At 45.9% G+C, this 11,039-nt stretch overlaps 1 protein-coding gene across 2 annotated transcripts in view; it reads right to left on the minus strand.

Moving 5' to 3' along the window:
* The window catches only part of EED (embryonic ectoderm development), a 17,137-nt gene extending 16,970 nt beyond the window's left edge, over positions 1-167 (minus strand). For both annotated transcript variants that reach the window (XM_026034929.1, XM_026034928.1), the window contains exon 1: positions 25-167. In XM_026034929.1, coding sequence (XP_025890714.1) covers positions 25-147 — 123 coding nt within the window. In that variant the 5' untranslated portion in view covers positions 148-167. The remainder of the gene's footprint in view (positions 1-24) is intronic.
* Positions 168-11,039: the final 10,872 nt, after the last annotated feature.

Raw genomic sequence — 11,039 nt, forward strand, 5'->3', positions numbered from 1 at the left:
GCTCGCGCCGCCGCCCGCCCTCACGTTCTCGTCGCCGGACAGGTCGCCGGGGTTGCTGTTCTCGTCGCTGCTCAGCTTCTGCTTCTTGGCCGGCATCTCGCCGCCCGCTCCCGCCGCCGCCGCCGGCGCTTCTCCCCGCTCAGACATCTTCCCCGCCCACCCGCTGCTGCCACACCGCCGCAAAGCGCGCCCGCCCGGCCCGCGCGCGCCGTAAAGCGGCGCCYGCCGCGCCTGCCACACTGCTGAAAAACACCGAAAAAGACCCGGCCCGCCGCTCCCCGCTGCCTGGCCCCCACCGCGGCCGTTACTCGCGTTACGCGGCCGTGAGGTAAAAACGGCCCCGCGGCGTCTCCCGCGCCCCTCGAGTGCCGCGTGTGCTGCCCGGAGCCCTCCCCGCGCCCCCGGGGCCGGTGGCTCGCCCTGAGGCGCCGTGGCCTCCGTGCCAGCGCGGAGATGGAGATTGTAGCAACGTTAGTGGCGTTTCCGCGCCTCGAAACCGCGGGTCGCAGCCGCTGTGGGCGGTAAAACCCCTTCGCCGAAGGGGGAACACTGTGGGCTCGCAGGCGCCGTGTCTCGTCTTGCTTTTCTGGAAAGCCAGCAGCAAGTCTTTCCTTTCTAGTCGCGGATTCCCCGAGAGGAGCCGTGCCCTGTATCTAAAATTTAATCTGGCTTCACCTTCCAGATAATTAGGAAGAAATATGCAGGCGATGGCGAGCAGATTATAGAGTTTTTAGCAATAAGCAGTTTCTGTTTCTTCTGCTATGGAAGTGCAAGCTCCAGGGGAGTGATACATTACACACGGCGAAGTGTTGTGTTGTTCACAACAGTTGTCAAAAGCTCAGGGAGGTCGCAGCTGCCCAGGTTGGTGCTCTGCGGTCAAGGTTGTGATAAAACCTTTCTGCMTTTGTGGGGACAAATATGTAGAATGTATTGGCTTGTTACAAAAATATTACAGGATATCCTTAGCATTTTAATTATCACTAAACTATGTCACAGATACGATAAAGGAAGGGTAAGCAAAGTTTTCAACAATGAAAAAATTTTAATCCTCACAGTGGGTGCCCTTCTCTGGGCTGGTGGCCTCCAGGTGGCCRACTGCACATTCAGTTCCACAGCACTGCACCCGCTCATCCAAAACACAGGACAGTGAAAGGCCCAGACAGCTCCTGTTCCTYGGCCCAGACATAGGCCAGAATCATCAGTACAAGCAATCAGTCTCCATCACCACTTTGCTGGCCCAGGTTGGTCTCTGACTTCTACCTAATCTAGATGTTAGACACTGATTTCACTAGGTGACAATCCTGCTGGCCTCTCTAGACAGCTCTTGGCCTAAGGCAGTTGCCTTTTTGGTTTCTCAGAAGACATAAAGAGGTAGGATTCCAGGGGAGACAAATTTCCCACCAGCAGACTTTATTTAAAGAATTAGTTTGTGGTTAAATGCTAGCCCAAAAGTTCAGAATTTGCTTCAGTTTCTGCTCAGCCAAGATTCAATCTGGGAAGGCTCTGAGCTTTTCTGCACCTCRGTTTCCCAACTTCATTGTCCCTGTGGCATTCCTTACATACCAAGGGATTTTGTGGAAATATGGATATTAGAACTTGCAAGATGTGTAGTTAGATATATATAGATAGATAGATAGATAGATATAAATATCATACACAGATTAACTAAGAAATAATAGGACCTGTGAAATGGTGTGTTAAGGAAAAGGAGAGAACAATAAAATACTGAGAAAAAATTCTTCAGTCAGATTCAAGTAATGATGATTTAACTGTTCTTCAAAAGCATACAAGGCATACTTGTGAAGGTCTAGTTATATATAGGTGAATTTTGCCAAGTATGAGTTCTTGCAGTAGTCAAGATAACATCTCTAGACATGGAGCATAAAAAATGGAGAGACTGTTGCTTTTACAACATAAGAGTATTTCTGGATCATACAGGGACAAAATGCTTCCTCGTGCATGTGGAAGAAAGTAAACGAGACCTTTGATTCATTCTTTTCAAACCATATTTATAGAATGAAGATCATGCATATTTGAAGGGTTGTACAGAGGTCATCTAGTCTAGCCCACTGCTCAAAGCAGGGCCAGTTAGAACAGGCTGCTCAGAGCCTCCTTGTCTCCAGTTCTGAATATCTCCAAGGCTGAACACTTTCCCACTGATCTGGTCCCTGTTTCAGTGTTTGACAAACCTAATTGTATTTTTTTTTTCATTATGTCAAATGACAAATTYCCATGTTCCAGTTTGTATCTGTTGCTTCTCATGCATCTCTGAGAATAGTCTGTTCTGTCTTCTCTAGGCAGCTGTAGACAGCAGGAAGAGCCTTCACCTTCTCTTCTAAAGGCGGAACAGACATAAGTCCTTTCAGATTCTTCATACATCATGAGCAGTAGTCCTCTGATCAGCCTCATGGCTTCATTCCATGTGTCAATGTCTTGTACTGGCAAGGCCACATCTGTGCACCAGTACTCCAGATGTGGTCTCAGGAGGGCCAAATAGAGGGGAAGAACCACTTCCCTCAACTGACTGGCTGGTCTTGCTGATAGCAGCCCAGTATGCGGTTATCCACCTTTGCCACAAGGGCACACTGCTGACTCACACTCCACGTGCTGACCATCCAGGTCTTCCAGCAGCACCTGCTTGACTTTCTGCACAATGGAGTTCAGAACACTTTCTAGAGGAAGTTGTCCCTGAAGATCAACTAGCTGTCCTGGGACAGCTAGTCTCAGCTAGTTCCTGGGACAGCTTGCCCTCTAGGGCAGTCTGTCATTGGATCATGCCAACAAGATTCCCAAGTAAGCCAAAATTTGTTCTCCTAAAGTCCAGGGTTGTGGTTCTGCTGTTCGTCTTGCTCACTTCTCAAGATTTTCTGCTCCACAGTCTTGTGTTTGCTGCAGCCAAGGCTGCACCTTCTCATCTTTGACCAGTTCTTTCTTGTTTGCAACAGATCCACCACAACATCTTCCATGGCTTCTTTCTTCTCTAGTATGCTCCAAGTACCCAATATAAAACAGAAATATCTCCTCTGTCTTTTTTTTTTTTTGGTGGTGGTGATTTTGGCAATCAGATTGTTCAGGTGGCCCTGTATTTTTTTTTTTCTGCAAGAATATGCAGCAGTGGCTGCTTAAGAAGAAATGTCAGAAGCAGTTTAGAGAAACTAACCTCTGGATCAGAATTCACTCGGAGTTTCTCAGCTATGTAGACAATACTGAGTTTTGCCATCCCAAAGACCAAGAAGGGGCTGGCCTATGCTGCTGTCAAGAAAAGGGAAAGGACAATACCTTAAGCAGAGAGCCAGCAGGCAGACAGTTTAAGGAGCAGATCCCTGGAAAACAAGCTTTTTTGCTCCTACTGCCACACAGGACATGGGAAAGCCTGGAGAGGTATTTTCCAAGCAGTCAGAGCTGCCCTCAACCTCTCCCTTTGCTCTGTGATGCAGCTAATGGTATTTTTAGAGCTGCAGCATTTACAGTGAGGCCCTGGCCTTTTTGCTTCCTCTGCCTTAGACAACAGTTATTTTATCTACATACAAGATAGTTTTGCTCCTAGATTAGCTGATATCAGTATGTATTATATAAAAAGTGTTCCTTCCTATTCATCTTCCACATTTTTAAGTGCTTAGAGGTCAGAGTTGCTGAAATAACTGGCAAAAGCAAATTTGTAATTTTGTTAGCTCGGTGGGAAAACACAGCCATGGCAACTGAGGTGGATTCTGTTCTGCTTCATGCATTGTCAAGAGCTCTGTCTGTTAAGTTACAATTACAGGGGCTGTTTTACTGGTATTTTTATTAAGAGTCTGAAAACACAGCTGGATTTTCAGAGCACCAGTTGAGTTTGTAAGTCTGACAGCTCAAGACAGTTTTTTTGACTTACGAGCTGGGCAAATTTAGAAACCATTGAAAGAGCATTAACACAGAAACCCATAATATTCCGTTTGCATAATAGGAGTGTAACAGCCAGAAAAGGCTGCAGTCTTTCCCCCTCCTTGCTTCTGAAAGATTAATGGGTCAAATCTATAGTTCATTCATGCACTGAAAGCAGGAAACAGCTCACACATTTAAGAAGAGCCATATATTTTATCCTTGTGCTAGAGCTAAAAACCTACATAAAAATGGAAGGCGTATTTGAATCAGAAGATGAGGCAGCTGAGTTTATCTAACACCTCAGCACCATTGAAAGAAGATATCTCACCTACCTCCATTTTCAAAACTTCTCTGTGTTGCTATGTCTGGTTTTGCACTGCTTACCTTCCAGGGCTTCTGCTTTTCATCAGGCCAGCAATGAGCAAGTTTGCTCACTCAGTAACCTGGGAGAAAACTGATCTAGCAAAGTAATTTTCTCTTTTTTTCTTTAATGRACCAAAGCAGACGTCAGTAACTTCTCTCATGACCACCACAACTGGTGCAAGGGAAGAGTGGAATATGAATGAGAGATGGGTAAGCAAGAAAAGATCTTATCGTGGTAGTGATGAGCTATTAAACCAGCTCAGCCATCTCCTGCAGCGTCCTTGTGTTTATCTTCAAGGTTTATCTCCAAGAATGAAAGAGTTTGACCCAAGGTACAGGTCTGTATATGTTGCTCTAGCATCTCTGCCGGCATGGTGACAAGCTCTGGTGGAGGGGCAACAAAAGCAGAGTTAGTAAAGTCTAACTTACATTGTGGTTTCTTGGTCAACAGCAGGTCGCTTTGGCAGCCGCATCCCTGCCCATCCAAACATCATCTTAGTACTTCCACTTGCCCTCCTTTTCTGTGCCAGGTGGTGATTTATAGAGCTGCATGATGAATCATAGAGGTCAAATGATCTGGTTGAAGGAAGCAAACAAAATATCTCTTTTTTGCCCAGTTGTATTAGATCAGCTCCCTTATTTGTTTATTGCGTATGAACAGTTCTGCTGGTGCAGTGCAGGGGGTGGCACATGAACCACTGGTGGGAAGACAGGGAGGTGGGAGAAGAAAAAGTCAGGATTGCTTAAGCTAGTGTTGTAATCAAATACATCTTTGTGGACCCACAGCTCATGTGAGACACATTTAGACTGTATGAAACATGTTTACAAAGGGATTTCAGACCCCAGTTTATGACAGGAATGTGAAGGATCTGCAGCCTCACTGAATCTGGGACAAGATCCAATAGCAATGCAACCTTCCAGCTGTTGGCTTGGCATGGTAGTATCAGCAACAATTAAGGATGTCCTATATGATAAGACCTAACATCCATCCTTCTGCCRTCCCAAAATGGTGAAGAACTAAATCTATCACCACAGCATCTGAAATTCTCTAATGTTCACATAAAGTGTGTTTCATTTTCCCTGTCTCTACAGGGAACAGAAGTATGAGCAACCCCCTGCCTAGAATTTTATCAACATCTTTCCAAGAACCACCATAAGGGTTTGCTCTCATTTTGGGAAAAAATGCAGTGGGTCAAGACCATCCAGAGAAGTCTCATGCTTCYATTTCCTTTGGTGCCTTGGACAGACAACTCATGGTTTGGCTCTGTGCTTAACATCAGGGAATCATCTTAAACATCCCTGTTAMATAGGCAATCTGTGGAAAGGGTAAAAAAGTTACAGATTCAGTGGTTATGCTGCATGTCTAGTCTGTGTAAGCAGTACTTGGCAAAGAAGTGGCAGATGTGAAAAACATATATGAATATCTGAATATCTGAATTTTACCAAATTAGACTTTTGACATTTTTTTATTTGTAAGTTTAGCCTTTTCCCAAGTCCCACTCTATTTTGTTATACAATTTACCATGATTTTCCCTTAAATATTTTTTTATTGAAAGAGCCACAGTCACTGTTAAGCCCAAAATACTTTCCAGTGAAGCATGTGAAGCTAAGATGGCTCTGTTGGCATAATTTCCAGAAGTTGCAATGCTAGATACCAGTGCAATGTTTAGTTGCAACAAAATCCAATGATTTGGAAATGCCTCCAAGGCATCCTTGTTTTTCCTCTCAAACTGAAGATTTCATTAGCTAGATGATTTGCTTGGGGAAAAAAAAAAAAAAAAAGAGGAAGAAGATCTGGCACCCTGAGGTTAATCTATATTTATGTAGCTGGCTTATTCTCTCAGATCATATTTTGGCTTAATTTTTCAGTAGTTACACTGGAAGAACTCCACAGTAGCGTGGTAGGGGCACAGATTCACCCCCAGTGCTAGGTGGGCAGCAGCCACGTGAGCAGCAGCTTCGCTCCTCTGCCTCTTGCCGCTGCTGGAGCTCTTTCTTCTCCTACCAACCCCACTCCCAGGCTGAGCATCTACCTATCTCTGCAGTGACTGGCAGCTTTCCCTTCCTGAGCCGTTCCTCTGCTCAGCCCAATCCCCATAAACTGCTAAATTAATGTCTGTGCTAACCCAATGCAAGGGCTGATTGCCACCACAAAGCAGGTKCCCGTCCTCTGTCACTCTCCCGCCTCAGCCATGCATTCCCTCTCTTCCCTTCATGGGACAGCAAACCCCAGTGATGATGATTTTAAACTGCCCTGGAACCAGACTCTTCTCTGTGGTGTGCAGCGAAGCTAAGCTAGGACTGTGCTGCTGCTACAACAAGGGGGCTGCCAGGGCGATTCCCAACTTCCAAACCATTGTGCTGTTGTACATGGGATGTTGAGAAAAGTTCACACATGCAAAGATTAATTAGCAGGGTCTGTACATGAGGGCYTACATTTACTCTAAGACTGAAGAAAAGGGAGCGGAAAGGGAGAGCCACCCAGTGGGCAGTGGGGGAGAAAAGCAAAGGGGTGGGTTCCCAGGCAAGCATCTGCTCTGGGGCTTCTCCCCAGGGCAGCCCCATAGTATTTTCCCCCTAGTGACTACATAGTTTCCATTAGGAGCTGTTCAAACTCCCTGCTGGTTGGGATCCCGTTTGTTGCAGGCTGTGCATGCTGCGTGGTTGTTTAGCTTCATGCCCCTGGTAATGTAACCCGAAAGCTCTATCAACGTGTAGGAGAAGGGGGGAAGAAGAAGCAATTCTCACGCAGGTGGCAATCACTTCCCATGAGAACCTGCTAGCAAAACTATCAGGGTTTGCAGGTGCAAGGTCATGAGAAGAGCAGCCAGAGAACAACAGCATGCAGAAAACAAGGGAAAAACACTGCCCTAAAGGCTCTGGGAAAGGCTGCCAGGGCAAGCTGGGTGGAAGGATACAGAGCTGGGAATTGAAACCAGCTACAGAGGTGCAGATGGAAAGGCCTGTGGCAATAAAAAAGGCAAAGGCTCCTAAGGCACCATGCACCAGACTCAGTGCACACCCTGCATACACCTGAGTTCCTGAGACAAAACATCATCTCAGACACATTTAAACAAACTTTCCATGTGAAGGCTTCAAAGATCTGGAGATGACAAACTCAGCATGTCTCTCTGCTGGGTGCTACCRGCCTCACATGGTGCTGCCTCTGTTGCTGTGTGCTGTTCCTTGCTACCTGGCTTCATCAGAGTAGCTGTTTCTCACGGGAGGAACTGAGAGTCGCCTGGAGATGGCTCAGGTTAGAATTCCTGGGGCTCTTGCCACTATTTTCAGACCCCCCAAAGGGCCTGAAAATAGTGGGTTTTTAATGTGATAGATTAAAAATGCTACACTTATGCAGGAATGTCCCAGAACAAGTGTGGGATGAGAACAAGGTAGGAACCAGTTCTCAGAAAAGAGGCTGAGGGGCTTAGAGTAGATAAAAACATGAGTCAGTGATGTCGGCTGCTCCAGCTGGGTCAGATGTCCCACAGGGTCGTGGAGCAGGACACAGACGAAGGCATGAGGTCCCTGCACTCCCGTTACCACTGGTAAGGTCTCACCTTTCTATGTAGCCTCCGACACTGGAGCTGAAGAACAGGATGACTCAGCTGGAGAGCAGCCAGAGAAGAATCAACAAGAGTGATGAGAGGGTTGAAACCATGACTTGCAGAGGAAAAAGAATGGAACAAATTGGAACTTCTTATCCCAAACAAGAGAAAACTTTGAAAGGATGTGGTAACGGACATAGACTAAATGGAAGGCCGTTGAAGAGAGGAAAAAATAAACTGTTTTCCATGGGACAAGAAGCAAGGAACTCTAATTACAGCAAAACTGTTATGACAGCAATAAGAATAGGCAGTGAGTAGGAAGAGGTCACTTAGGGAGGCTGTGGAGCATTGTATATGAAGACTTTTAAGGTTAGAATAGTGGAAGGAATATTTCAGGCAGAACTGAAATTCCWGTATGAGGCCGGTGAAGTCAATGGCCTGTTGTGTTCCCATCTATACAGGTGTGTTCCAGGAGCAGGGCAGACAACAAGAAGGAAGCTCAGAATTACCCAGGATTAGTACAGCATAAATCAGAATAGTCTCATGGGTTAAACTGCAGCAGATGCAGCGGGAAGTCTTCTTGGCCTCTTTCTTTTATCTCCACAGCCAAGGTAAGATTTGTGCTCAGGTCAGCTACATATTTCTGATAATCCTTGAGAAACTTGAGYGTTAAATGTTTCCACAGTGACTTGTTGCTGGGAAGTAGTTTATAAACTTGACTGGTGGAAAAAAGTAGGAAAAACTGCAGGCTTCAGATTGAGAGGATCCCTCATGCAGATCGAGAGGAGTACTGTGGCCGTGCTTAGCTGTTTGCTACGACTCTTACATAGGTAAAATACATAGAATCGTAGAATCCTTAAGGTTGGAAGGGACCTCTAGAGATCACCTAGTCCAACCCCGCTGCACACACAGGGTCACCTAGAGCACGTGGCACAGGGCTGCATCCAAGCAGGTTTTAAAGGTCTCCAGAGAAGGAGACTCCGCAACCTCTCTGGGCAGCCTGTTCCAGGGCTCTGGACAGTCACGCTCACTGTCAAGAAGTGTTTTCTCAAGTTCCTGTGGAACTTTTGGTGCTTCGGTTTGTGGCTGTTCCCTCTAGTCCTGTTGGTGGCCACCACTGAAAAGAGGCCGCGCCCCTCCTCCTCACTGCCTCCCTTGAGGTATTTATAGACACTGATCAGGTCCCCCCTCAGCCTCCTCTTCTCCAGGCTGAACAGRCCCAGCTCCCTCAGCCTTTGCTCATAGGGCAGATGTTCCAGGCCCCTGATTGTACTCGTAGCCCTGCACTGGACTCTCTCCAGCAGCTCCACATCCCTCTTGTACTGGGAAGCCCAGAACCGCACACAGTACTCCAGATGTGGCCTCACCAGGGCTGAGTAGAGGGGGATGATCACCTCTCTCGACCTGCTGACATCGTTGTCATTTTGTTAAAGCAATGAGGAAAACAGCCTGCCTCTTCCTTCAGCTCAACCGCAAACAGAAGGGCTCCTTTAAAAATGATATAGCCAAATGCAAGCTGAGCACATAGATGCTGCTGTTCTCGATCACGGTTTCACACAGGCATCTGCCTCGGTGCCTGCGCGGTAGCTGCACAGCAACACGTTGGATTGCAGGTCAGGCACCTACTGCCCTCCCACCTGGTATCATTCACTTGCAATTGGGCTGCCCATTACTCACATTGCTGGCTAAGGATCGACTCCTAACATACCCACTGTATTTGAAGTAGCTGTTAAATTGATGGAAATGACATGACATAAGGTACCAGAAATGTATACAGCTTTTAACTATATTGTCTGGTGTCCAACTGCATTTTCGAGAAATCAGTGGAGCCAGATTGAAGTGCTAGCAAAATAATGCAAGGGAGAATCTCCCAGCCTGCTTTTTCAGGGGTTTATTATCTAAGAAAAGCCGTAAAAGACTTTTTAAGAAAGGATTTCTTGTAATAAAATAAAAATGCTTGTAATCTTYTCAGATGCTTACTGAGAAGTAGACAGGAGGAAAACTGTCATTAGGTTTTGACTAGCTATCAACAACTCACTGTCTTTTCACTCCCTGTTTAAAACTGAAGGAAATCATAATGCTCACATCCTCACTAATGGACTTTGGACAGAAAGTGCTCTTTTATTTTCTGAAAAGAGTTGCTCTATTAAAAAAAAAAAAAAAAGATTTTTTAGGGACTCAAGGGACTTTTGACATGATGGACTGAGAAAATTGCGATTTAAGACTGTATAGAAAGCTTGTTACTCCATTCACATGCAGCATGTGACTTCTTTCTACTTACCTTTCACTGGATACTAAAATACACTTCCTTTTAGTAAAACCTGTAGTTCTGCTTCTTCAGAATCTGACCTCGACACAAAGAAGGCTGAATTGGAGCAAATTGTAGCTAAGGGGCTTTGCATGGAGACAGACTGATCTCAGAGGAGGGTTCAGCAGGGGTGGGATGTTGGCCTGGACACCAGATCACAAGGAGTAGAAATTTTCCAGCCAAAATATTGCCATAAGACACTGACAAGAACAAGTGTCTAAATATGCGTCCTTTCCATTTCCAGAGTGGAGCTCAATAGCTGTTTCATTTACACTTCATGGATTTTTAAGATATCATCCAGCTTGACCTCCTGTTCAATAAGCACAACAGAATTTTAGCAAGTTACTTAGTGTTGAGCCCAAATACCTCGTGTTTATTGACTGTATTTTCCACAAAGGCCTCCAGTCCTGAGCTGAAGACTTGAGGAAACGGAAAATCTGCTGCTTCCCTTGGTAGCCTGTTCCAGTGGTTAATCACTCCTACAGTTAAAACAATTGTGCCTTTTTTCTCCTGTGAAATTTGCCTGGCTCCAGCTTTTAGCCATCACTTCATGTTATGTCTTTCTCTACTGAAGAAACTAAAGAAAATGGTTATTTCTACCTTGTGAAAAGTCAAATTTATTATGCAATCACCTTGTAGTTTCTTTTTTTTATTAAAAAAAATCTAAAACACCCAAGCCCTTTGAGGGTATAAACAAATATGTGTGCTGCAAACAGCGGTGACCACAGGAGCCCTCGCCCTGTGTACCCAGCCATGCCTCTTGCGCTCGTCCTCGTCTCGAGGCTGCTGCCAGCACTGCTGCCTCCCAACCCGCTCAGTCCCAAATAGTCTGGTTGCCTTAATGGGTTTAATATTAAGGGCCTTGGCTTCCTATGCCGGAAGGTGGTTAAGGAGTGTTCACACAGACAGCTCCACTGGCTGATTTCAAGCAACAGTCACCTTTTGGTAGGAGGAGGCTG

This window comes from Nothoprocta perdicaria, unplaced genomic scaffold (genome assembly GCF_003342845.1).
Source record: "Nothoprocta perdicaria isolate Ctin4 unplaced genomic scaffold, notPer1 scaffold_152, whole genome shotgun sequence".
NCBI lineage: Eukaryota > Metazoa > Chordata > Aves > Tinamiformes > Tinamidae > Nothoprocta > Nothoprocta perdicaria.